Source organism: Aythya ferina, assembly GCF_964211825.1.
Source record: "Aythya ferina genome assembly, chromosome: 17".
Classification (NCBI taxonomy): domain Eukaryota; kingdom Metazoa; phylum Chordata; class Aves; order Anseriformes; family Anatidae; genus Aythya; species Aythya ferina.
This window is the reverse complement of record NC_140316.1, coordinates 4726894-4750100: the sequence shown is the minus strand read 5'-3', so window position 1 is coordinate 4750100 and position 23207 is coordinate 4726894. Positions and strand designations below refer to the sequence as shown.

General features: G+C 40.9%; 1 protein-coding gene across 2 annotated transcripts; it reads left to right on the top strand.

Moving 5' to 3' along the window:
• Window positions 1-13456: 13456 nt before the first annotated feature.
• PGAM5 (PGAM family member 5, mitochondrial serine/threonine protein phosphatase) lies at window positions 13457-23190 on the top strand. Of its 2 annotated transcripts, none has more exons than XM_084539222.1 (6): window positions 13457-13914; window positions 17080-17258; window positions 17689-17814; window positions 18920-19008; window positions 19321-19451; window positions 21388-23190. In XM_084539222.1, the coding sequence occupies exons 1-6, from the start codon at window positions 13637-13639 to the stop codon at window positions 21536-21538; spliced, it is 954 nt and encodes a 317-aa protein (XP_084395348.1). In that variant the 5' UTR covers window positions 13457-13636; the 3' UTR covers window positions 21539-23190. The 2 variants fall into 2 exon arrangements, with proteins under 2 accessions (XP_084395348.1, XP_084395347.1); XM_084539221.1 differs by having other exon boundaries at window positions 13459-13914; window positions 19318-19451.
• The last annotated feature ends 17 nt before the right edge of the window (window positions 23191-23207 follow it).

Here is a 23207-nt window from a genome sequence, read left to right as displayed (position 1 = left end):
CTGGTCTGAGATAGACAGCACAAGAGGAGTGTGGGCAGTGCTGAGCTTTACCAGTATTTCCAGACTGTGTTAAGACATTCTGCCTACCCAGAACTCATCAAGTAAAGTCATTCCTGCATTCTTGGGCACAGGGCAGCTTGACAAAGCTACGTGGCCAGAAGTGCACAACATGACTCTTACAGTTGTACTTAAGTAATTCGAAAGCCTTTCTTTCAGCAAACTACAAGATATCTGCCATGTAAAATCCATAAGTCCATACACTCTATCATGCAGTTTATTTCACACCTTTAAGCTCCCAGCCTCCATGTAGGGTTTGTACTATCAGTCTATTTCCCCATATATAAGGAGGGTATAAAGAGGATTTTCAAGGATGTGTTTGAGCATTGTCTCTGTGTGTGAAACCCTTCCACTGAAGCCTGTAGTAACTGAGAGAAATGATGGAGAGGATTTGTCTGATTAGGTGGGGAAAGGGCAATGCCTAGAACACTTAAAGGGAAAATGTATCCTTCCATACAAATGTTTGGAACCAAAGGATGCCCATGAGTTTGGGTTCAACAAATCATTTCATTACACACAGTCAGGAGTAGGGACTCAATGTAGGACCTTCAACATCAAAATCACAACCTTTGAATACTTGAGATGAACACCTAAAATGAGAATTCCTGTTTTGATAGTGTCACAGTAACACATTAAGCTTATGAACGCTGTGCCTTGCTCACACTGAAATCTTAACTTCCCTAAAATCTACGATAGTTTTTCTGTTAATGTTAGTGGAGCTTCATTATGCCCAACTTGCCATTAGGAGTGGCATCACATGGGATTTAGCTCACCGTTACAGTTCATTGTCAATAGGACTTCAAGTCTCTAACTGGTTTTCCCCAACAAGAAACAATGGGGAAAGTGGAATTTCATATATATCCCATTTTTTGGACAACTCGATTTTTAAAGCAGCTTCTCTCCCTACTACACAGTCTTCATGCAGGATCTTTTGAGTAGCAGCCAGCAAGGGGGAATTAGGGCGTACTTCTGGAGCACCAAAGTGGTATGCTTCTTCCTTCTGGCTTGTCCTTTCACACAGTGTGCAGGTAAGTGGCTCCTAGGAAGTGGTTTCTTCCTGCATCCGCAGCTTGAATGGATATGAGGTGGATGGATCCTGTGTGTGTCATTTGCAAAGCACACCGACCATGGAGCATATGTTTCAAAAGCCTATTTCAGCCATGTAAGTGCAGAGTGTGTGGGGATCTTTGGATGAGGTAACCATGAAAGTTCACAAAATGGCATTATAATCTGGTTCTAATCCTGGGCACAGGTGGTTTAGCAGGAATATAGCTTTACAGTATTCAACTTTTTTTTTTTTTTTTTCCAGTACAGTCATTTGAACAGATGGTAAAAGGTTTTTTTTTGTTTGTTTGTGTGTGCGTGTTTGTGTGTGTGTGTTTAATAAATACAAACCAATGCTATTTTTTCTTAGGAAAAACTCACCTTGTAGAAACTGCAGTGTCTGGTAAAATTCAGTTAGTAACAGCATGATCCTATTTTTGCAGCCTGAGTGTTAGGAATCCATCTGGCCTCAGGATCGGCCCTCATTTCTCACAGAAAGATGTCTAAAATAATAGATGTAAAAACAAGGAAGTAAGTACTTATAAATAGGTGTTGGTTATGACTAATTTTTCAGACTCACTATGACAAAATGCAGATGAACTGCTGTGTTCTTGGCCACAATTTTCTGTATCAAGAGGCACATGCTTTGTACTGCTATCTTGCTGGCAGTTTCCCAGTGTTAAGTTGTGATTTGCAGTAAGAGACATACCAGTTAGATGTTCGGTTGGAAACATGGTCTAAAATTAAGGCACAGGAAAGCGGCATCAGCCAGTTTGGCACTGGTTCCTGCCTCCACTACAAATTACTGCTGGACTTGTACATCTTCCTGTGCCTCCTCGCTCCATGTCAGATAGGGATGTGACTTCTTGGCCTCACAAATGTGTTGTGACTGTCCATGAGAGTCTCAAATCCTATCATTCTGCAATCAGCTGTGTGGCTGGAGCCAAGCAGATGCATCCCACAGGCATCCAGGAGCAATAGGGCAGATTTGGGGCATATTTAACCTCAAATGAAAGTATCATTTCAGGTCATGTTCCTGGGGAGGAAGTTTTTGTGTGTTTGTGTGATGGGTGTTGCTGACAGTAGTCTTGGTCTTTTGCACTGACTTTGAAAGGCTGTTTTAGTAAAGATATGATAGAAATTTCTGCCTTGATCCCTCCTTTGACCTCCTGCATATCTCCTCATAATCCAAACCCTCTTCATAATACCCGCACAGCACTATCCTCATTCCAAGAGACCATATGCCTGGTTGCCTCAAGCAATTCAACTTTTCCATGCCTGCTTATTGGGATAGTTGTACACATAAATAGTAATTAAAATTACTGAGCAGAAATATAGTAAAACAGCTGTAGGTTGGGAGTGACCTCAAAAAGGTCACCATGAGAAAACTCATTAATTTCTGTCTTTCTTGTATCTATTTTATTGCATAGAAATACATCTATATTTACCTACAGCACTGCATTCGTAGCACATGAAGATTATTAAAGAAGGAATAACATTGCCTGATGGTGCAAAAAATGGTGTCTTTGCTAGTATGGTGGTTTAGTCAATAATCCCCTTCTAGTAAAGGGGGCAGGAAATGGTTAAAAGTTATTAATCATTGGGATTTTTAACACAGGAAAGCACAACCTGCTCTAAGGAGCTGGAAAGTTAGATGTATGCATGTGAAAACAAAAATAGCAGGAGTTTATTTAACTGTAAAGGCAAATCAAATATATTTATTTTCACTTATATTAAAGCAGAGAATGGCTACATTTTTCAAAACATGTAAAACCTCACAAGAAAATATACCATGATAGTTTACTATGTTTCTCCTTCTTTTTTAATTCAGAGTTTATAAAACTATTCTTTATGACTATTTTACTTTTCATTTATTTTGAAACCTTTTTTTCTTGTGTTAAATCTACAAGAATTAGGTATCTGTACAGACTCTTTTTTTATACATATCTAAAGCCCTGGGTGCTGCAGAACTTCATTGCAGTACTGTGCCACAAATGATGGAGAGAGTCCTTCAGGGTACAAAAGGCTTCAGGTGTGCTATCCCCCCATATTTATATATATGTACATATATATATTTGTATATATATATATTTATATATATGTGCATATATCCACAGAGATTTCCAAACGATGGGCTCGTGACCAGAAGGAACCTGAGCATCCTGCCCTCGTCAGACAACTTGTGCACTCAGAAAAACTTTGCCCACCTGAGGATGAGACCTGCAGTGTTTTTCTGTCTTTCTAGGTCCAGTGTGTCTGTGCGTCCTTCTAGCTCAAACACCAGGCAGTTTAAGCAGTGAGCTCTTCTGTGGTATCTGCACATGGCAAGGATGAGGCAGACCTAGGAATCAATGACAGTTTGTGTTTGCAGCTGTGCTACTGACTCACTCTGTCACCTCGGGAAAGTCACGTCACGCTCAGCAGCTGATACTCCAGTATGACACAGAAGTTGAGATCCCTGGATTTTCATTGCTAAATGACTTGCCTTTCTGAGTCTGGGGCCAGATTGGAAGCAGTTGGCTACAGGGCATTGCTTGGTAGAGGCTTTTGGTTGAAGGCATGAACACCGTCTTGTGGCAGAGGTGTGGAGCTTCAGAGGGCTTTTTCACAATCAGGTCAAAAAAGGAAAATAAATAAATAAATATAAAAATAAATAAGGTAATATAAAAGGGAAAAGAAGTATCTTAAGCTGACGTGAAGGGAAATAGATGGTGTCAAAAGAGAACAAAGAGTAGCTGGGTTTATTGCTGGCAAGAAATACTTCCTCCAGTCACTATCATCATGAAGGATTGTCTGGGTAAGGCAGCATGGTGTTAAGTATACAGAAGGTCCCTTCTTCCTGCTCCAGGTGGATTCCCATCGTTAGGTTTCAGAATGTCAGAAGGTTATAATGTAGGCAGGGCCTTGACACGGGCAGGGATATAAGGCAGAGCAACAGCATAAATTTTCAGAGCCCTTTAACACGTTTCACTGGGTACAGAAGGCAAGCTGGCAAGAAGACGTACAAATGGAGCTCTGTCCTCACAGGATAGCCATTAGTTTTTGACAATTCCAAATTGCTCTGTATTTATCTTTGAGGGATGCTTTTAGTATAAAATGTATTATATTTTTTTTATTATTTTAAGCAGCAACCAGTCTCACAATGCCATGTGTCTGTCAACTGAACCATTAAAAAAAAACAAAAAACAAAAAACAAAAAACATAAAGAAACATAAAGATGCTTTGTAAAAGTACTTCCCCTTCCCAAGTTGTTGAAGTTGTCATGAAGGCAACATTTGTAATTTTCTAGGCCAATTTGCAGCTTAAAGTTATGTTTTACATGACATTAATTTTGTTACAAAATATAAATTAAATCTGAAGTTACAGTAAATTGCTTATTACTGTTCATTTTGCAGCTATATAAAGTCACACAGGATCTGAAATCCAGATTAAAAAAAAAAAAGTATACTGTGTATTTCAGCTATAGCTACAGCAGTGGCTGATGTATGTAGGTTTTGCTAATATTTTTAAAAGTGTGCTGCATAAATTCCTGCTAATAGCAACAATTATTTTAGCTAATGAAACCATCTTAAAGTAGTTTTCATACATTCCTTCTATTTGAAGCAAAGTCACTGGTAAGTGACACCAGGTTATAACAGTAAAATGCTAGTGGTAAATCAGAATAGAAATACAATTCTCTTCAGAGTTTCTCTCTGAAACTCCTCCCATCAAGAACTCTCTCTTGAAATTGGTTGGTTTAAATGATGTAAAACTATGAATGCCGTGGAGGAAGCAAGCAAGGAATGAGTGTTCTCTCTTTCCCACAGCACAAGTAGTGAGCACTACAAGAAATCACCAAAAAGCAGAATGGAAACACAAGGCAGAACCTTTTAAAGAAAATAGATTAAATTGCCACAGGATGTTGTGAAAACCATATCACTGGATGAGAAAAGCAGCAAAGGTATCCTCTAGTGCAACATTAATGCTGCTGTTGTTCCTTGCAATCTCCTGCAGAGGCTGTGAAAGCGATGCTCTCTTTAGTCGAGGCTGTTGATTTTTGAAGCCTAGTTCCTTGGGTGCTCCATGACTACCTAATTACATGCTCAAGAACAAATTAATCACTTCAGTCCATGACTTAGGACTTTGATAACTTAAACTGATATATTGGTCGGACTAGCTCCGTGCAGAGGGCTGATTTTCACCTGAGGTTCCCTTAAAACCCCAAGGATTTTATGAATACATTAGCAGAAATTTGATCAAGTGAGCTAAGTAACATCATCTGGAAGGGAGAAAAAGCCACCAGGCCGTTTTGCCTGATTTACAGACAAAACACAACCACCACAATAATTTACGTGGAGTGAGCCCAGCTTACTCCCAGAAGTCTTAATGACTGCTTGGAACTGAGCACGTGCCAGGGAGAAATGGTTGATCCTGCCGTGGCAGGTTGCACATCTGGCCATGGGATTGGCATATACATCCCATCGTGTGAAGAGTGCCTGTCCGGTCGTATGTGAGAGTGGGCTAACAATATACAGGATCCTCGTTGGGCTGCTTAATGTCTTGTTTAGTCCATATCACCAGAGACAAGGGACACCTTTGGCACCCTATTGTAAGTCTTAGCTAGCAAAGACATTCAGAAACAGACTTAGTTTGAAGCCAGGTGGCCACTTCTGACACTGGGATATGTTTGGCAAATACTGTACAGAATTTCCACATCACTACACACACACACTATTTACGTATATATGTATGCGTGTAGATATGTATAATAAGAACCACAGCCTTTTAATTGTGTGTGTGCTGTGATTCATCAGCAGCAATAGCTTTTGGCAGGGACATAATTTCAAATCTCCTGCTGAGGATGCCTGCCAAAACATTGTTGGATAGAGATAGGATGAAGAAAGTTATTTATAAATGGGGATAATTAGGTTCTGCACTTAATAGTATTGGGAATGAGACAGAAAGACAATGTGTAGTAATGAGCATTTGTAATATGAGAAGATGCTCTCCATAATTTCCTCCTTGTTGATAATAAATAAATAAATAAATAAATCACAACCCAAAACCTCAGGTGAAATAAAATCAGTATGTGCTACTCCCAGGTAGGAGATTTAGATCTGGGGTGGGGATGTTATGCTGTAGGACAGGTCTCAACTATACTTATGCAAGTTTGGAATAATTCCACAAGATTCAGCTGAACTATTCCAGGTGCTGACTGCTGTAATAGATTAGGCTCTCAGTCCTGACCTTTGCATTTTGTGTTTAGGCAAAAATAAACCCTGAACAGACACAGGAACAGTACTAACTCTTATTTGGAACTGATGGCTCTCAGCCACACCATCAGGAAACAGCACTGCTCAGTGACGTGCTTATTTCTATCAGGAGAGGAAAGGCTATTTCTGTGTCATCAGTCACACAGATGTACATTATGTTCATTTTTCTTGAGAAATACGGTCACTGGGACAAATTCACCTTTCCATCAGTATTCTTTCTCCCTAGAGCTGTAAGCCCAATGAACACAGCCTGAAACTCATCCACATCCGCTCTATGTTCAGACAGTCTGTGGAGCTCCCAGAACAACGCTGTCAGGCTGTTTCTCACTAAATGAAGAGAATAGCAATTAATATTCTAGAATTCCCTGCTCCTAGTTTTGCACCAAGGTTACTAGGTGGTGCAACTAATCTGTAATGAGACACTTAAGCAAACATCTGTATTTAAACAATTGAATGTCCCATTAATACATCTTAATTCTCAAGCTATATGGACTGATCATTGTATGCTTGGGATTTTTAAGGCCCCAAGCTCCTGAAGTCACAGTAAGCACCTGTTTATGGGATTTTCTGAGCTTTCATGAGAGGTGAAGAAGAAAAAAATACTCTTCAGCATTACAGAGAAAAGATTGAAATGCAAAAATACCACCTCTGCAAAAACATCCAAACCTGAAAAAAACGTCTGTCAAGATCATTATTTCTTCTGCAAACGTAATTTTTTAGACAAGGCAGGCACGCTCTAAGAAAGTGCTTTGCTTTGTATGGGTCTTAGTGTCTCTAAAAACGGGGGTGGTGTTCAGAAAGCTCGTCTAGCAAGAACCCAGCAACAGCTGCTATTTCTGCCGTGTCACCAGCAGAGAATGACACGTATGTAGCTGAATATCTTGCAGGTTCTCCAGACTTGCTGTTAGCATCACTTCACCAAAAAACTATTTCATCCCGCTTTTTTTTTTTTTTTTTCCTACATAGTCTCAGTGGGGCTTGTATGTGAAAACACTGCATTTAAATGCTTGTTTCCAAAGAGGAACAGCAGGGTTTAGACAGTCTGTGCCAAGCTCATTGCAAGGGTGATTTTTTTGAAGTAAAGCAGGGATGATGTGAACCAGCTCCTGACAGAGAGGAACATTTTGCAACATGCATTTTGAGAGGACTAGAATTTTGCCTTTGTATTTTCTGTAAAGCATTAAGGGATGATTAAAACTGGAAATCCCCTAAACTGTGTTATTGTGTACCTCTCAGCACCTGATTTTGCAAGCAGAGTGCTCTCTTCCCTGCTAAGTGAAGGTCACAGATCAGGTTTTATAATTGCTTGTCAATGCACCTGAAATCAGAGCAGGGTTTAGGGCCTGGACTGTGGTGCCTAAACCACATGCTTGGTAGAGACTCACACTATCAAATGCAACAGAAGCCAACCCTGAAATTCATAACAACTCCAAATTCATTGTTTTCTAAAACAGGAAAAAAAAGTAAAGAAATTGGTTGTAAAGAGAGATTAGTTGAACTCTGCAAAAGCAGCAAGTGCTGACTCTCACTTGCTAATCAGGATTAAGAAAAATGCCTGAACGGTGTGCCATTGTTGTGAGCTATCAACAGCACCTGTGCTTCGTTAGCAAAGTAAGTTTAGTGTCAGCTAAGACAAAAAGGCTGGGGGGCAGAGCTGTTCTTGAGGCAATAATATCAAATCCTTTTTTGTTTCCTGGATAGTGATTACAGTAAAATACTCTGCTTATGTTTCCATTCCTTAGACCATCTGTTTCCAATTAAACCCTTCTGGTGTGATACATCGTTATTTATTAGAGCATTACATTTAGATAATGCAGTGTTAGTATTTTTGTTATAAACCCTCAGTTTCATGAATATTTTTTTTAGGGGCAGAAATGGATGTTTGCTTAATGGAAAGTCTAGAGACTGTATTAATATAACTAATTTACCATAATTTACCAGGTTAGAAATTACTTTTTTTTTTTTTTTTTTTTTGCTTTGCTTTAGTCTTTCCTTTCACAAATACACTTTGGTATGTCTTCTGATTTGTAACTGTGTGTTTGGTAGACTGAAGTGTTCTGGTTTTAAATGCCTAAAAGCTAAGTCACTGAGAAGGACTTGTTGATAAGTGCCTAAATCTGAAAACACAAAAGTGTCTGCTCAACTTTTGTAATAAGAAAATCTCTTTTATTTTCTGTATGTGATGGGGTGACATCAAAAAATCTGCAACACCCCATTCAAGGCACTTACCCTTGTGATTTTAGAGCAATTTAGGAACTGGCAGGTAACTCCTATGAAGGAGTGTTCCAGAAAGTTTTTATTCTCACTCTGTGTAGCAGCTCTTTTCTCACACTTTCCATCAGAGAGAAAGGCTTCATAATGCTAATATGCAGAAGACACACTTTTATCCTAAAGCTGCCCTGTCATTGTAGTCTCAATCATTCTGGGACAATCTACAAGGGGATTTTTTTTAATTTTAAATTATTGGAGTTAATAAGACTTTAGTCACAGTTTAGTAAAGAGGCTTACTCCTTACTAAAGGAGTAAGGAAATAGACAGCCTTGGGAAAGAAGATCAGTTCCTCACAGTGGTATCGAGGTACTTCTGTTTACCAGCGATACTCAGATTGCTAAAGAAATTCCTTTCACTCTACTTCAGCTGCAAAGATGGTGACTGTGAGCTTAAAATTAAGTGGGTTAATCTTTCATGATTGACTTTTTCTGCCTTAGATAAGGTAAAATGTAGTTTTAAATATGCTTATGGAGAGTGTGTCTGGGGGAAGAGAAGTCTTTCATCCTAAATGAGCTTCTCTCACATTTTTGTGGCCAAAAGAGAGCGGAAGGATCCTCTAGCATGTGATTCACAACACCTAGATTAAATTCAAGATCTGAATCACTGCTAGCATAAGTGTATGTAGACTTCCTTTCACAGCAAAATCTCCCTAGATTTTGTACTGTATTTAACCAACACCGTACTTGCATAGTTGTGTTAAACTCTTCAGCAAAGCAGTCAGATATGGTCACAAAGCCACTATCACAGCTTCAAATTACTTTTTTTTTTTTTTTATCTGGTTAAGTCATGCAAACCAATGTTGCTTAAAAGCAGTATTCTTGCTCTCTAAAAATGTATTAAGTGAGCTCAAGTAGACATCATTTTATAACCCAATAGTTTAAGCTAGTCTATCATTTAAATTTTGCTGGACTTGAAGGAAGCCAGGATGACATCAATATTTCCTTTAAGAAGGCCAGCAGTAAGCCCACAGTATATGTCTGAATACATTTGGATCCAATGACCTAATGTTTCCTTTTCTCTCTCTCTTCCCTCTCTGTTTCTCTCTTTTGCTAATAAATTTACAGCTGTATTTGTTACAGTGGAAAGATGATATATTGTGAGTAAATGTGCCTGGGGTCATGGAATAGGCTTTTCAAAACCACATTTTCTTCATTTCAAAGGCTCTTTTATTACTTTAATTGTTTTGTTTTAAAAAATGCCTGAAAGTTCATAAATTTTACTTGCCAGTTTTAGACTAGGGACCTGCTCTTGCTCTCCCTGTAGCTAATGGTAAAACATCCAAGCAATGACGCATCCCTGCAGAGATCCAGAAAACAGAAGTTCTTCGTATTCCTTCTGCAGTGCAGTTACCCCTGAGAACTGCTGTTGCTCCTGCTGTTGCCATAAGTTTTTTCTGCCTGCCAGGGGAAACCAACATCATTTGTCAGGTCCCATCCATACTAAGTTTTCTGAGAACCGTACTGGCTTTCTGATTTACTTTATTCCAGTCACAACATAGTTAATAGGCCATCTTAGCCTTGGGCACCTGCCTTGAAGGTATCTCTGCATCTAGCCACAGAAATGGAATAACCCCACTGGGAGTCATCCCTGAGCATTGGACCTATGGCATCATTAGCACAAACATTTACTGGTTTAGCTAACAGAATAATTCCATTAGTGGGTACCATCAGTTGGTTGTTATCCTCTTAGGTGGATTTTCTGTTCACAGATGAAACACAACACAATAAAACTGGATTAGAATAGTAGCAATATGAATATTAATACAAAACAAAACTAACAACAACAACAAAAACAACCTACCTATACAACAAAGAGCGAGAAGTTAAGTAATTATTAATGTAGTGCAGGACTACTTATGGAGCTAGTGGTAACACAAGTTATTCTAGTGTGTTTTTTTTAACCTAATTGAACAACAAGCTATACAAAACAGTAAATAATTAATTTAAAATAACATTTCTGAACTTACTAGTCAAAATCTAAGATAATCTCAAAAGACTTTTGCACATAAAGTGTGTAAGTATAATAGTACCAAAGGCAACCAAAAATAAATTGGAATGTGAGCATCCGCACAGGAGATTTCTGATGGTGGTTTATCACAGAAGAATGACATCCAAAATGCAGAAGGCATTCTGAGGCAAAGAAGGCATTTCTGAGGCAAACAATCAATATTATCCATTTTCCTGTTCTAACACAGTGAGATTTACCAGACTTTCAGCAAAACATTTGTGCTGAGGAAACAGGTTTAATTACTGCTTAACAACAGTCTCAGACTTTTCTGACAGTGGGCTGTGTTCAGCCTCGGTATCAGCTGGTGCCAGTTGTGCACACGGGAAACTTCCCTTTGTCTAAACTGGGAATTTGAACTGAAGTGTTGGACATTTTGTGCAATCAGTGCATCTTGAGTAACACTGAAATTGCAAACTGAGCCATATAATTTTAGACCTCAGTTCAAGCAACTCAGAGACTCTTCAAGAATTGTAGTGTTTGTCCCATCCAGGTTCAGCCTGTCCCTGCCCTCAAGCGGGTGATGGTATCCGGTGCAGTTTTGATGTGTGCAGACATCTTGCCCAGGCTTCCCCCTTCCATGAGTTGTTAGAGGTAAAACACGTGAGCTGGGATTCAAGGTCAGAGGGCAGCTTGCAAGGGAAGAGGCATAGGATACAATTGGGACAGTTAAAGGAAAAAGGGTGTTATGGGGCATAAAAGAAAAGGAATTATGCAGGAAGGAACTATTTAGAAGTCATCTGCAGGAAGCTGCGTGACTGACAGCTGCGGAAAAAGAACAGTGCTCTCTATGAAGATTTGGATGTGAAGTTTTGAAAATAAACTTTTTCATTTGGGGCTCTGGATAAGAAAGAACATACACAGCATAAATATAGCATAATTACACACACTTGCCTCTAGGCTAGTTCCAAGCTGAACGAAAGAAAAATAATAAAATTACACTTTTAAAGCTATATGAGAAGAAAGAGAAATCAATACCTTAAATACGGAGAACGCAGGCAAGAAGGATAAAGGAGGGGAAAAACAAACAAATGAAATCTAGATCTAGTCTGTAGCAATTTTCATCAGGGTTTCTGATTCATTTGTCTGCCCTGTGGGGACCACGGCTGATCTGTAAAATGTCCAAGAGTGAAAGGACCTGTAATACAGTCGGATTTATTTCTCTGTCCACACCATACATGTGTGAGGCAGAGACACAAAGTGGTGGACAGGGGAAAGACACTCAGCTGAGAAAGCTGGAAATTGGTTTAACTTCTTTAGCAGGCCCAGTGTGCTTGTTGTTCAGCTGTAACTCCTGCAGAATGAGGAGCGCATTAGCTCCGAGAGCAGGCAGAGCAGATTTGTGGTGGTTGTGGAGAGGGAACAGGCTCCAACGGAGGTTATCCTGGAGTCACACTGACTGAAATCTGGCTGTTGGAAACTCTGGACCCAGCTGGCATGTAAGTGGCGTAACATGAATAATGCCATTTGCAGTATGGGGAATGTGGGCAGGGAGGTGAGGTTTCAGCAGGTGGATGGGAATGGTAAGAATGCATAATTAACTATGCAGTCTAAATAATGGCATCTCTAAAATCTGCTGGTATCTTGAGACACAGATTCAGTAGGATTTCTGTCAGCATTTGCCAAACTCTGAATTTAAGAGGTAGAAATCAGTGATGACTTTTGGATGTCAGCTTGGAAAAAAAAAAAAAAAAAACGGTGTGGGAGGGGCAGGCTCTGCTTACCTTTCCCCAAGACTTCTGTGTTTTTTTAGCTTGCAAATAAATTTTTACAAAGCTCTAAAGTATTGATCATGACATCATTTGAAATTTAGCAATTAAATCACATTACTGGAAGCTTTGGCTAAGCAATATTATGTGGCATGGTAGGAAAGAGAAGAGTGTGTTTTCTTCAAACTTACTGAGCTGTGATAAATAGCAGCAGACTTCAACTTCTCAAGAAAAATATGTCTGTATGCTGTTAAGGCCCAATGTGTCAGAGTTGCAATGTCAAATTCTAGTTTGGTTTACCTCTTAAAATGGTACTAACTTCAGTGATGTAAAAAGACCACTGAAGTTAGTGCCTAAAAAAGAAACAAAAAAAAAACAACATGAAACAACAAACAAGCAAACCCAAGCCCAACCAACAATCCTAACTGAGCTATGGCAACTCATTTTTTCATTTTAATGGATCCTAATAGGTCTTTGGGGATGCAGACATGTAAAGACATGGAAAAGGGGGCAATTGCTGCTAAGGCTATTTGTTAGAAAATCTGCAACTGTTAAAATAATATTGTGTATCGATTTGTATATCTGTATATATAGATAGAATTTGAGTGCTTTCTGCATAAAAATGAATACTACGAATACCAGTAGCAGACTAGCTTTGTCAAAGTATTTCTGGGGTGAGGTTTAAAGGGGTGCTTTTATTAAAAAAAAAAAAAAAAAAAAAAAAAAAAGACGAATTTATCAGTTGACCAACAGATTTTTTTTTTCTTTTTCCTTGATTCAGAAAACAACAGAAGGAAGTACATATGAAGTAATACACGATTGCTGCAAGCTAAATTGACTGGTGCAGAAACAAACACATGCTATTATGGATGGACTTCAGCGGCAGCCAGGCACGGTAATTTAGACGCAGCTCACGTCGCCGCGAACCATTAATTAACGTGCTTTTCCTTTGACCTACACGCGGTGCATTTCCTTTGAGCCACCCGGCTGCGGGCATTCCCCCCGCCGCAGCATCCCACCGAGGCCAAGCCTCCCCCGGCCCTCCTCTGCCAGCGCCGGGGAAGCCCCTCCGCGCTCCGCCGCCATTTCGGGGCAGCGCAGCGGGCCCTTCCCCACACGGAGCCGGGAGGAGCGGGACCGGGACCGGGACCGGGACCGGGCTCGGAGCCGGAGCCGGGCCGGGGCCTTCCCCGCTGAGGGGAGCCCGCGGCCGCGCCTCGCCCCCCGCCTCCCGCCGCGCTTCGTGCGGGGCGGGGCCGCCGGGAGGCCGAGGCGAGGCACGCGGCCACCGCCGCCGCCATGTCGTTCCGCCGCGCCTTGGCGCTGGCCGCCTGCGGGCTGGCCGGGGGCTCCGTCCTCTTCTCCGCCGTGGCCGTGGGCAAGCCGCCGGCTCGGAGCGGGGGAGGCGACGCCGAGCCGCGGCCGGGGGCCGCCACCGCCGTGCCCGCCGCTCCCGCCGCGCCTCAGGGCTTGCTGCTGCTGCCGCCCGCCGCCGCCGCCGCCTCCTGCCCGCCGGCCGCCGGCTGGATCGAGAGAGCGGGGGGCACCGGCGGCTACTGGGACAGCAACTGGGACAGGTGAGCGGCCGGGGGCGTGGGGGGGACCGGGGGGTGTGGGGGGGACCTGGGGGGCGCCGCTCGGCGTGGGGCTGGGCCGCCCGAGGGGCACCGGGGGCTCGGTGAGGGGGTGCGGGCTGAGCTCAGGTGCCAGGTGCCGGGGTTATCGCCCCGGGGACGCTCGGGTCAGGCTCCGCTGCGATCGTGGTGAAGCCGAACTTGAGCACTAGCAGGCTTTTGTTGTGTCCTGGGTTTTTATTATTATCGTTTTTCTCTTTTTTTTGAGATGCTCTAGGATGAAACGCCTGTATAAATAGGGGCCTCTACACGCCCAGTTACAGAAATCAAACCGATTTTCGTTAAATAAGCGGTTAATTTTCATTTTAACCTCGTTAAAAAGTCAGCCTGAGGTAGGCACCGGAGCTGCCTGTGTAGCTGCAGGTCCCGGCCCTTCTGCTCCTGCTGGCGGCTGGCCCTGAGCTGGGTGCAGGGGTTGTGTTAGGGCCGGGGGAGCTGTCACAGCTGCCGGGTAAATGAGCGGGGTGACAGCTAACAGCAGCTAAGGGCAGCGTCCTGCCTCACTGTGTTAGTGTGCAAACAGTGGTGGAAGTGTGTTATGCAGGTGACCCTCACGCGTTCGTCCCCTTTGCCTGCTCCTCACTGTCCGCCTGTTGTGTGGTTTTGGCAGTACCTGGCTGAGATCTCAGTTCTGACTTTGGGGTGAGGTTGTTAAATGCCTTATAAATACATTTCTGGGGTGGCAGGCTGGGGGAATGGTTCTGTGAGCAGATAACCACATGTATTAATATACTTTTAACAACCATCCTTCTGAAGTTTGACACAGAAGAATGCAGATACCGTACTTACAGACATCCTGTTGATCCGACCAGGTGATACACCCAGGGTGTTGCATGGGTCTCCTGTACATGCAGGAGCATGTTGTACAGTTCGCTTTTGGGAGAAGACTGGTTACAGTTTCATTTCACGTGGCAGCACTTTATCTGAAAGGTGTCCTAATTAAGTGCCTATTAACTGGAAAGCTTGGTGTGGGAGGGGAGAATAAAAGCTTTTAATTATTGTCTAAATTCTATGGCTTCATTTTTTAAATGGTTCTTGCAAATAGTTTTATGAGGAATAAAACTAGAAATATCTGGATTTTTAAGTGTGTTACAAGAATTTAAAAAATTGTCAGGCCGACTGATGTGTTTCAGTGACATGCAGGGCTTCCTGGAAGAGAGGTGAAAAGGGCACTGCCATGGATTAAATGGCATTTGCTGTTTAATTGCACTTAAAGACAGTCCTAAATATTGCTGTTGCTTTTCAGCAAAGTTCTGTCCAGCTATGATCTTTGGGGATTTTTTTAGGAGGGAGTGCAGAAAGCTCCATTTGTCAATTTGTGAATTTCAGCAGCCTAAAAGAACCTAGTGAAGATAAGCTTTAGCAGTATTCAGTTTTCCTGCTTGTATTTTTTTTTTTTTTTTTAATTAAAAAAAACTAGTTTATGCTAAAACTGTAGTTAAGCTGGGTTATCTCCTCATGACTTGTTAAAGCACATGTTAGCATAAAGTAACTGCAGAGGTGCTGGGGGATGAGAGGGCAGGACCTTCACTCAGGTATCTCTTGTCAGGCATTTCTGCCATAGGTGAGTTAATCCTTATGTTCATTTACAAGTGTGCTTGAATTTTCGTGACATTTTTTTCAGTTTTCTAATGTATCTTTCCAACATCATCTCTACTGAATGAAAAGGCATATCCTGTGAAATAGCAACAGAACTTCATGTTGTTGGGCTGCTGTTTCATTTTTAATGCTTTGCTGAATGTTTGGAGCAGTTTAAGGAAGGTGCTGAGCCTCATTCTTTAGCAGAAATCTTGTCTTTACTATGGCGAATGCCATCCTTGAACTGCAGGTGAACTGCAGGTATGTGAGGCGGCAGTTCTCTTTGACCAATTTACTTTGCCTCAAACTGAGTAAAACTATAATTTTGATTTAAAATCGATTAACAGATACAGAAGCAGGTTTAATTATAATAATGGAAGAAGTGAAATCTGTGATGGATTGAATAAATTTAACTGTTCTTTTAGGAGTAAGATCAAGGGAAAGCATTTTATAATCCGAGATGGAGAGACATAGTAGTGGATTTGTATTAACGGGTAGAGGCTCAGTGCAGGGAGGGGACCAGGGGACTAATCTGAGGCAGATTTGGACAGGGTTGATGATGATAGTGCAGCGTTGGTGTCAGCAGCAGGAAATCTGTGCCGCTAATCTGCCTCCCTGGGGGGACGAGGGGAAGAAGATCTGCCTGGCGTCCTCTTGAGGAATGGGTGATGTGCAAGAGGAGGGCAACGGATGGTATGCAGAGAGGAAGGTTGGTGTGCAGCGTGACAAAATGGAAGAAAGATGAAAGTGGCTTCAGGGCAGAGAGTGATTTAAAAAGTTGAAAGTATAAATGAATGCTTCAAGCTTAAAAACAAAAAAAACGAGTTCCTGGAGAGACCTCATGTGACCTAATGTAAAGCACAAAATAATTCTCTGAGTGCACTTCAAAAAGCTAAAATATTTCTAGGATATTGTTTTGTTGTTTTAGTTAATGTGGTTGATAAAGTGCAAATTTTGTAGGTTTAGTTTATCACAGGGTCTTACAGGTGTGAAACATTTTAATTGCTTTGGAATCAGTTGACACCTCTTTTTCTTTTCCTGAGTGTAATTCCTGGTTGTTTTTTCCTGTCAAGTAACCTACCAGGGTGCCTGTGATTTTTCACTGAAAATTTTGAGAATGATTATTAAATCATCAGGAGTTCAATATAAAGTCCCCAGTAATGTTTATAATCTTCTTGTTCCAGACAGACTGTAGCTTTTGTGTGTTTTAGTGGACATCATCTGTTTATACTAGGATTTAACTCTCTTCATTGCTTGCTTTTTTAATCACTAGAATTCATTTAGAGGTGGTGTTTGAAATTATTGAATGTATCTGTCAATTATACATTTAACCCATGGCATCAACTTACCTTATTTTTTTTTAACACAGGCTTTTAGTTCTAGCATGGTGGTTTCAATCAGTTTTGCAATATACATGGCTAAAGCGTCAATTTTAGTTCTTCAACTATAAGTCAGATTATTCATCTGTAGAATTCCTCTGTCTTTTAGCTTCCCCTATCTAAAAACGATGTTTTAAATGTGTGTGTTTAGGCGTGAACCACTGGCTCTGATCAACCTCAAAAAGAAAAATGAAGAAACTGGGGAAGAAGAGCTTGCCTCCCGCTTAGATCACTGCAAAGCAAAAGCCACCAGGCACATCTTCCTTATCCGTCATTCTCAATACAATTTAGATGGCCGGGCTGATAAAGATAGAACTCTGACCCCACTTGGTATGTATTACTAAAAACATCTTTCTTCTTATTTTAAGAAAAGTGCTTGTCATGAGCTGCCGTCCTCATGAGTACAGTTCGGTAACTCAGCTCTGTTCCAGTCTCACTGCCAAAGCTTAATCCACTTTCTGGATCCTTTGTGTCAGAAAGATGGTACAAGTAAATCTGTTTTTTCAGTTTTTGATCCTCTAAATCCAAACATTAGAACGTGCTTTTAGGCATTTGAAGAACTCTTAATGCTAAAGAAACTTCATAGATGAAATTTGCTGTTCTTTTAAGGTTTTTCAGCAAATTTTCACACTAGCCGATGTAATTCCCCAGGGCTAAGGCTTTTGTCTTAATCTTATCTCAAAGGTAGTTACAGAGCTAGGTTTCTCTTTAAACAGTGGGTTGTGTTTATTAATTTCCTGATCTAGCCTTATTTTTCAAGGTCGAGAGCAGGCTGAATTGACGGGACGCAGGCTTGCAAGCTTGGGGTTGAAATTTGATCGGATTATCCACTCCTCCATGACAAGAGCAACTGAAACAACTGAAATTATAAGCAAATACCTTCCAGGTAAGTGACTTCTGTTAATTTTTCAGCATCTTATGATCTTTAGAACTGCTTCCAGTAAAATTCTAAGCTTGTCCTTAAGGTGTAGTTGAGCCGTTAGCCAACTTCTATACCTATGTGAATATGTCTGTAAAGAAACTAACACCCCTAATTCTGCTGGTTTCCAGTTTATCTTAAAAAAATATAAGTGGGAGCTGCCTCTCTGAGTGACTGGCAGGTGCCTGTATATGTTCCTGTCAGATAACTCTCCTGGTTACTCTTCTCTTAGGCATTTTGTAAAGCAAGGGCTGTTGCAGCTCATCATGGTTGTCTCAGTCCTTACTTGGTCTCAGGGGGCAATAGTGCAGGCGAGAAGAGGGCCTTAAACTCCAGTTCTTGTAGTGATGTACGATGGATTAGCTAACAGGCCTTTATTGTGTGCTGGGCTATTCCTACCTGCAGGGGAAGATGTGGCATGCTCAAAGGTGATACGTATTTTTGCAATTTGTGTGAGTGGCTGCTTTGTTTGCAGGGCTTTGGGACGTTGTGCGCTTTTTTTTTTTTCCTGACACTCAGACACACCAGAATCTAAACTTAAAGGTAGTTGACTGTAGATAGTTCTGTCTAGGGCATTCTTTTGTTATTTTAGCAGATAGTAAGATATAGCTAGGTAAAAGTCAGTTCTCTTACACAATCAGTGATTGCTTTCTTGCTTGTGCTGCTATTTAAAAAGAAGTTCCCTTCCTCAGACTAAAATATTAATATAAATATTAACATATCAAAAGTGTAGCATTAACATTAATTAGCCTAATTAGTGAACATGAACATTAAGATTAATACCCTTACAAATACAGTTCTGCAAAATGCAGCAGACTGGGAAGTCAACTTGCTATGCCAAATTGTTTTGGCTGTTCTCAGTTGGAATAAACTTCACCTTGCTGATGACAAACCAGTTGTGTTGGAGATATGTACGCACCTTGATGGGAAATGTTTAGACTAAAATGTCTTTAGTATGGAGAGGAAAGCTTCCTCAAAGAGTATAAAAAAAAATCTGTTGAGCAGATGTGGGTCTGTTTGCAGGGACGTGTGAAGTAACAACTCCTTTCTGAATGTGTATTTAATATTTCAGGAGTCAAAAAAATTAGTACTGATCTGCTGAGAGAGGGAGCACCTATAGAACCAGACCCTCCAGTCTCTCACTGGAAACCAGAAGCTGTGGTAACTTTTTACTTACTTTTTGTTTATTTTCATTTTTATATTTTTGAATATACTTCAATTGACAAAAGCTATAGCTCATGGTATCTGAGCTGATGCTTTTCATCATAAACCTTAGATAATTGCATAGTTTCTTTCTCCTCAGTAAGTGTACAGAACCAGTGAAATAACTTAAAAATTGGTGTGTTAGTTGAGCCTCAAGTGTGGACCCCTCTAAAGAAGAAATTGACAGAAGATGTAGCCCATCTGCAAACGCAGATAACGGCGCATGCTGCTCTGAGTTATGTTTAATTCTGAACTCTGTGCCATTAGCAGTATTACGAAGATGGAGCTCGAATTGAGGCTGCATTTCGAAACTTCATTCATAGAGCTGATGCAAAGCAGGAAGAAGACAGCTACGAGATCTTTGTCTGTCATGCCAACGTGATCCGCTACATTGTCTGCAGGTATGTGTTGCATTGCATGTTCATCCCTGTTCTTCAGAAGGTCATAGCTTTGCTGAAATCATGTTGGCATATTGCACTGCTGAGCTTGGTGATGTGTTGATTTGTGCGTTTGAGGTGGCTGGAGATGAGTGCTTGCATTGTGAGCAACTGCTCCTGCAACTTCACAGGATGAATTTGGAGATATAGGAAATATGTGAAAATGAGAACACTTTACAGTGAAAGTGAAAATGGCCAAATCAGTGAGACTTGATAACTTTTGTGCGTCTGAACAGTCTCTTAAATACCGCATGCTTCTGCTTCACACAATCCTGAAGATAATACTTTTGTGTAGACTGTTGGAAAAGATGACAAATAGAGCATCTGACTGGATGCCTCTTTTTGAGGTGATATGAATTTGATCTTAAATAATGAAAGATTGATTTAGTTTTGGGGATTCTTTATTAGTTGATTTCTTTTTTGTATTATGTTCAAATTGTATTAGTATGTTTTTGCAAAACATCCAGTATTGGATTGGAGGGAAGAGGGCATCTTTCAACTAACATCAAGGTGGCCCGTGAAGGAGAAAACAGTTCTGGATCTTTTCCTGTCTCCCTATCCAGTCGCTTGCATCTGCTTTATTCTTTCTCCTCATCAGCAAAGTGGTATCTGTTAGATAATTTGTCTTGAGCAGGATAGATACGATTAAACTTTAATCTGATCAATAGCTGCAACAATTTCGGTTAGCTTATTTTAGCTGAGCTAGTTACATGCTAGCCTGTCTGCTCTGTGGACTGCTTTAGAGCTTTTCAAAATTGCTATGCTTAAGATTATTGATCAGGTACACAGAGTATTCTTCCCTGTGCCAAAAGAGATCGTCTTTCTGCTACCTAGGCTTTTTCTGAAATACTTTATACTTTTTCTCATTGCTATTTCTTCCATTTTCTTTTCACCTTACCTTTGATATCTACCATTATGGGCTATCTGATAACAATTACATGCAATCCATATAGTGTTCCTTTTGAGACTAGCTTGACTGTAGCTGTTACTTACTTTTTTTTTTTTTTTTTTTTTTTAGACTTTCTAAAGGACTGTTGTAGAGTCAAAAAACATTTTTTTCCTCAGTATCTAAGACAAAAGATGTTTGAGACAAGTTATTATTTTCTTGAGTCGTTACTGCAAGTGGTTTAACTCTGAGGCTTGTCAGTTAGGAATTTTAGTATAGCTGGAGACTAAAAAGACCTGTGAGACCGTATTTGAACAGAAAGCAGAAGGTTCTCTCTTTTTTCTCTTCTGGGGAACGATATCATTAATGAAAACAGTTCTGGTGAGTTCTTTCTATGCTGGTAACTAGAACCAACTGTATATCAGTACCTCACCTCTTCTCTGGTGTTACTAGTTATGCTATTTTAGCCTTCCCAACAGAGGTAGGTGCATATGTGCAGTGTGCTGCTTATGCCTGTGGTCTCCTGGGGAGACTTACTGGGGAGAAGCGAGCCGTGTGCTCTACCTGTCCTGAACAGCACGGGGTTTTGTGCCACTGCACTTGGCCTAATGACCAGCTGCGCATAGAGCTTCTGTCATCCTGTTTGGTACTGGGTTGCTCAGAGCACTCCTAGCTACCAGACTCCACGAGAGCTTCTACCTTCTGTCAGTTTGAATTAATCCTATCTATATTATATATCTACATCCATCTGCTGGAATCCACTTACGGAAGTGTATTCTTGACACTGGTCCAGTTACCAAAACTGCAGTTTGGTATCTGTTGCACAAAAACAATACTTTTTCTTTTTTTTTTTTTGCAAAGCTGACTCTGTAGGACATTTGAATGCAAGCTGCAAAATGACCATTTTTTTATTATCTGGAACAGAAGGTGATGCTGTCAACTTCATGTTAATATAACTGTTGATGAACGAGCAGTAATGTTTTTCTTTCCTTTTTTTCTTTTTTGTCTTAATAGAGCATTGCAGTTCCCCCCAGAAGGCTGGCTGCGAATGTCGCTTAACAATGGCAGTATAACTCACTTGGTGATACGGCCAAATGGAAGAGTGGCACTCCGAACACTGGGTGACACAGGTTTCATGCCTCCAGATAAAATCACGCGCACCTGAATGAGTGAAACAGCTGGCTACCCAGGAGCTGCCTCTAGACTCTTTGCACTAGAACATTCAGCTACAGTACCACTAGGTTTTTATCTGTTAAGATGTGATGCTGTCTTAAAATGTCCTTTAGCCCCTTGCCTCCTTCATACTTATTCATATCTGCCTTTCAGTCCAGAAAAGAAGAAATCTTTCTAAGCCTGAAGCTGTCCAGTCCTCAAGTATTCCCCAAAACTTGAAGCTGATCTGTGGAATACAAAAAGATTGAATGTCCATGTGCTCAGCAGCTACAAGAGCACGGACTTTTTATTCCCCTGTGAACTTCTATAACCAAAGCTTGCTCCTGTGGATATTTTTCTTGTGCAGGAAAATAATGATATGGGAACTGGAAAGAGCAGCCTTTATCACACTGCAGCTAAAACTGAAGATGAGCCAGCTTGTTCCAGCTCTTGCAGAGGAAGTGACAAACTGAGGGTATTTTGCTGTTTGAAGGACAAAGGGATAAAGCTTCAGTATTTGTAAGCTGTTGAGGATGTATGTTTATGTTGTCTCATTGTTTCCCTCTGCCCCCTAAAAGCTCAAGTAAACTGTGCCTGGGCCTTGTAAAGAGAAGAGGGTAAAAAAAGATTTGCTTCAGAGCTGCGGTGCTAGAATTAACTGCTGCTTAGATTAAGTGTTCCTGCATCCCCAGTGAGTACTTTAAGCTGTTCTGAGCAATGTTTTTCAGTCTTGTAAGGTCTTTTTAATTAAAACTTGTCTGTAGAAGGACATAGGGGTGAGTTTTGTAGCAGAAAGATGGAAGGAATGTAAAGCAGTTATCTGTGCGTTCTTTACTTACTCTGAGTTTGCAAGGAGTACAGTTTTTTTTTTTCCATTTTTTTCCTGCTTTCCCCCCTTGCTTTATATTTTTGGTACCATGATTTCAGAGTAGAGAAATAACAGCACTGAGTTTGAGGTAATGGCACTACAGGTCAGAGGTTCTGCAGTGTTGGAGCGAACTATTGCTTAAAGCTGCTGTTGCTCACATAGTGAAAAAGGATCTGTGGGATGTTCTGTCTGGCCAAAGTGCGAGTATAAACATCAGACAGAATGCTTTAAGTTGCTCCCTTGTACAACTTTGACACTGCTGGACTTGTTCTAGGAAAAATGCACGTGGTTGAGAACTAAGTTATTTTTGAGGGAAAGGCTCAGAAGCACTTCATTTTAAGGATGTTTGATGGGCACCTGAGCCACGCTAGTAAGTCTGCGTACAATGCCTGTAATACTGAAAATTTTCTTTGTTTGCGTACTCTGCCTTGGTGATGGCTAGTACACCTCCAACAGTACGGTGAAAGTAAGGCATTACATGTCTTATAGGTTCTCTTATCCCAAAAATCTTGAAGAAACCTCAAGCTCACTTCTATCAGAGCTTTGAGGCATAATCACGGCACACAACCTAACGAGACAAGATTTAATGGCTCGTTTCATACAGGACTACTACATCAGAATGACTTAAAGGAAACTGGGGCTGGTAGGGAACAAAATACGGTAGTCGTAGTGCACGTTTCCCAGGGGCAGCAGGAAACCCTTGTGATGTATGTCTCATTGATGCAATGAGAATAATTTATCAGTTTTTGTCTATTAACTTTTTAAAAGTTTTGAATAAAATAACTGGTCTGTCTTTCTTTCTTGTCCCTTCAGT

Excerpts from the sequence above, each read along its gene's own strand:
- PGAM5 (XM_084539221.1), top strand. The coding sequence starts at position 13,637 with ATGTCGTTCCGCCGCGCCTTGGCGCTGGCCGCCTGCGGGCTGGCCGGG. Across the intron at positions 17,259-17,688 it reads TAGAACTCTGACCCCACTTG|GTCGAGAGCAGGCTGAATTG; the intron begins GTATGTATTACT and ends TTATTTTTCAAG. Across the intron at positions 19,009-19,317 it reads ACTGGAAACCAGAAGCTGTG|CAGTATTACGAAGATGGAGC; the intron begins GTAACTTTTTAC and ends CTGTGCCATTAG.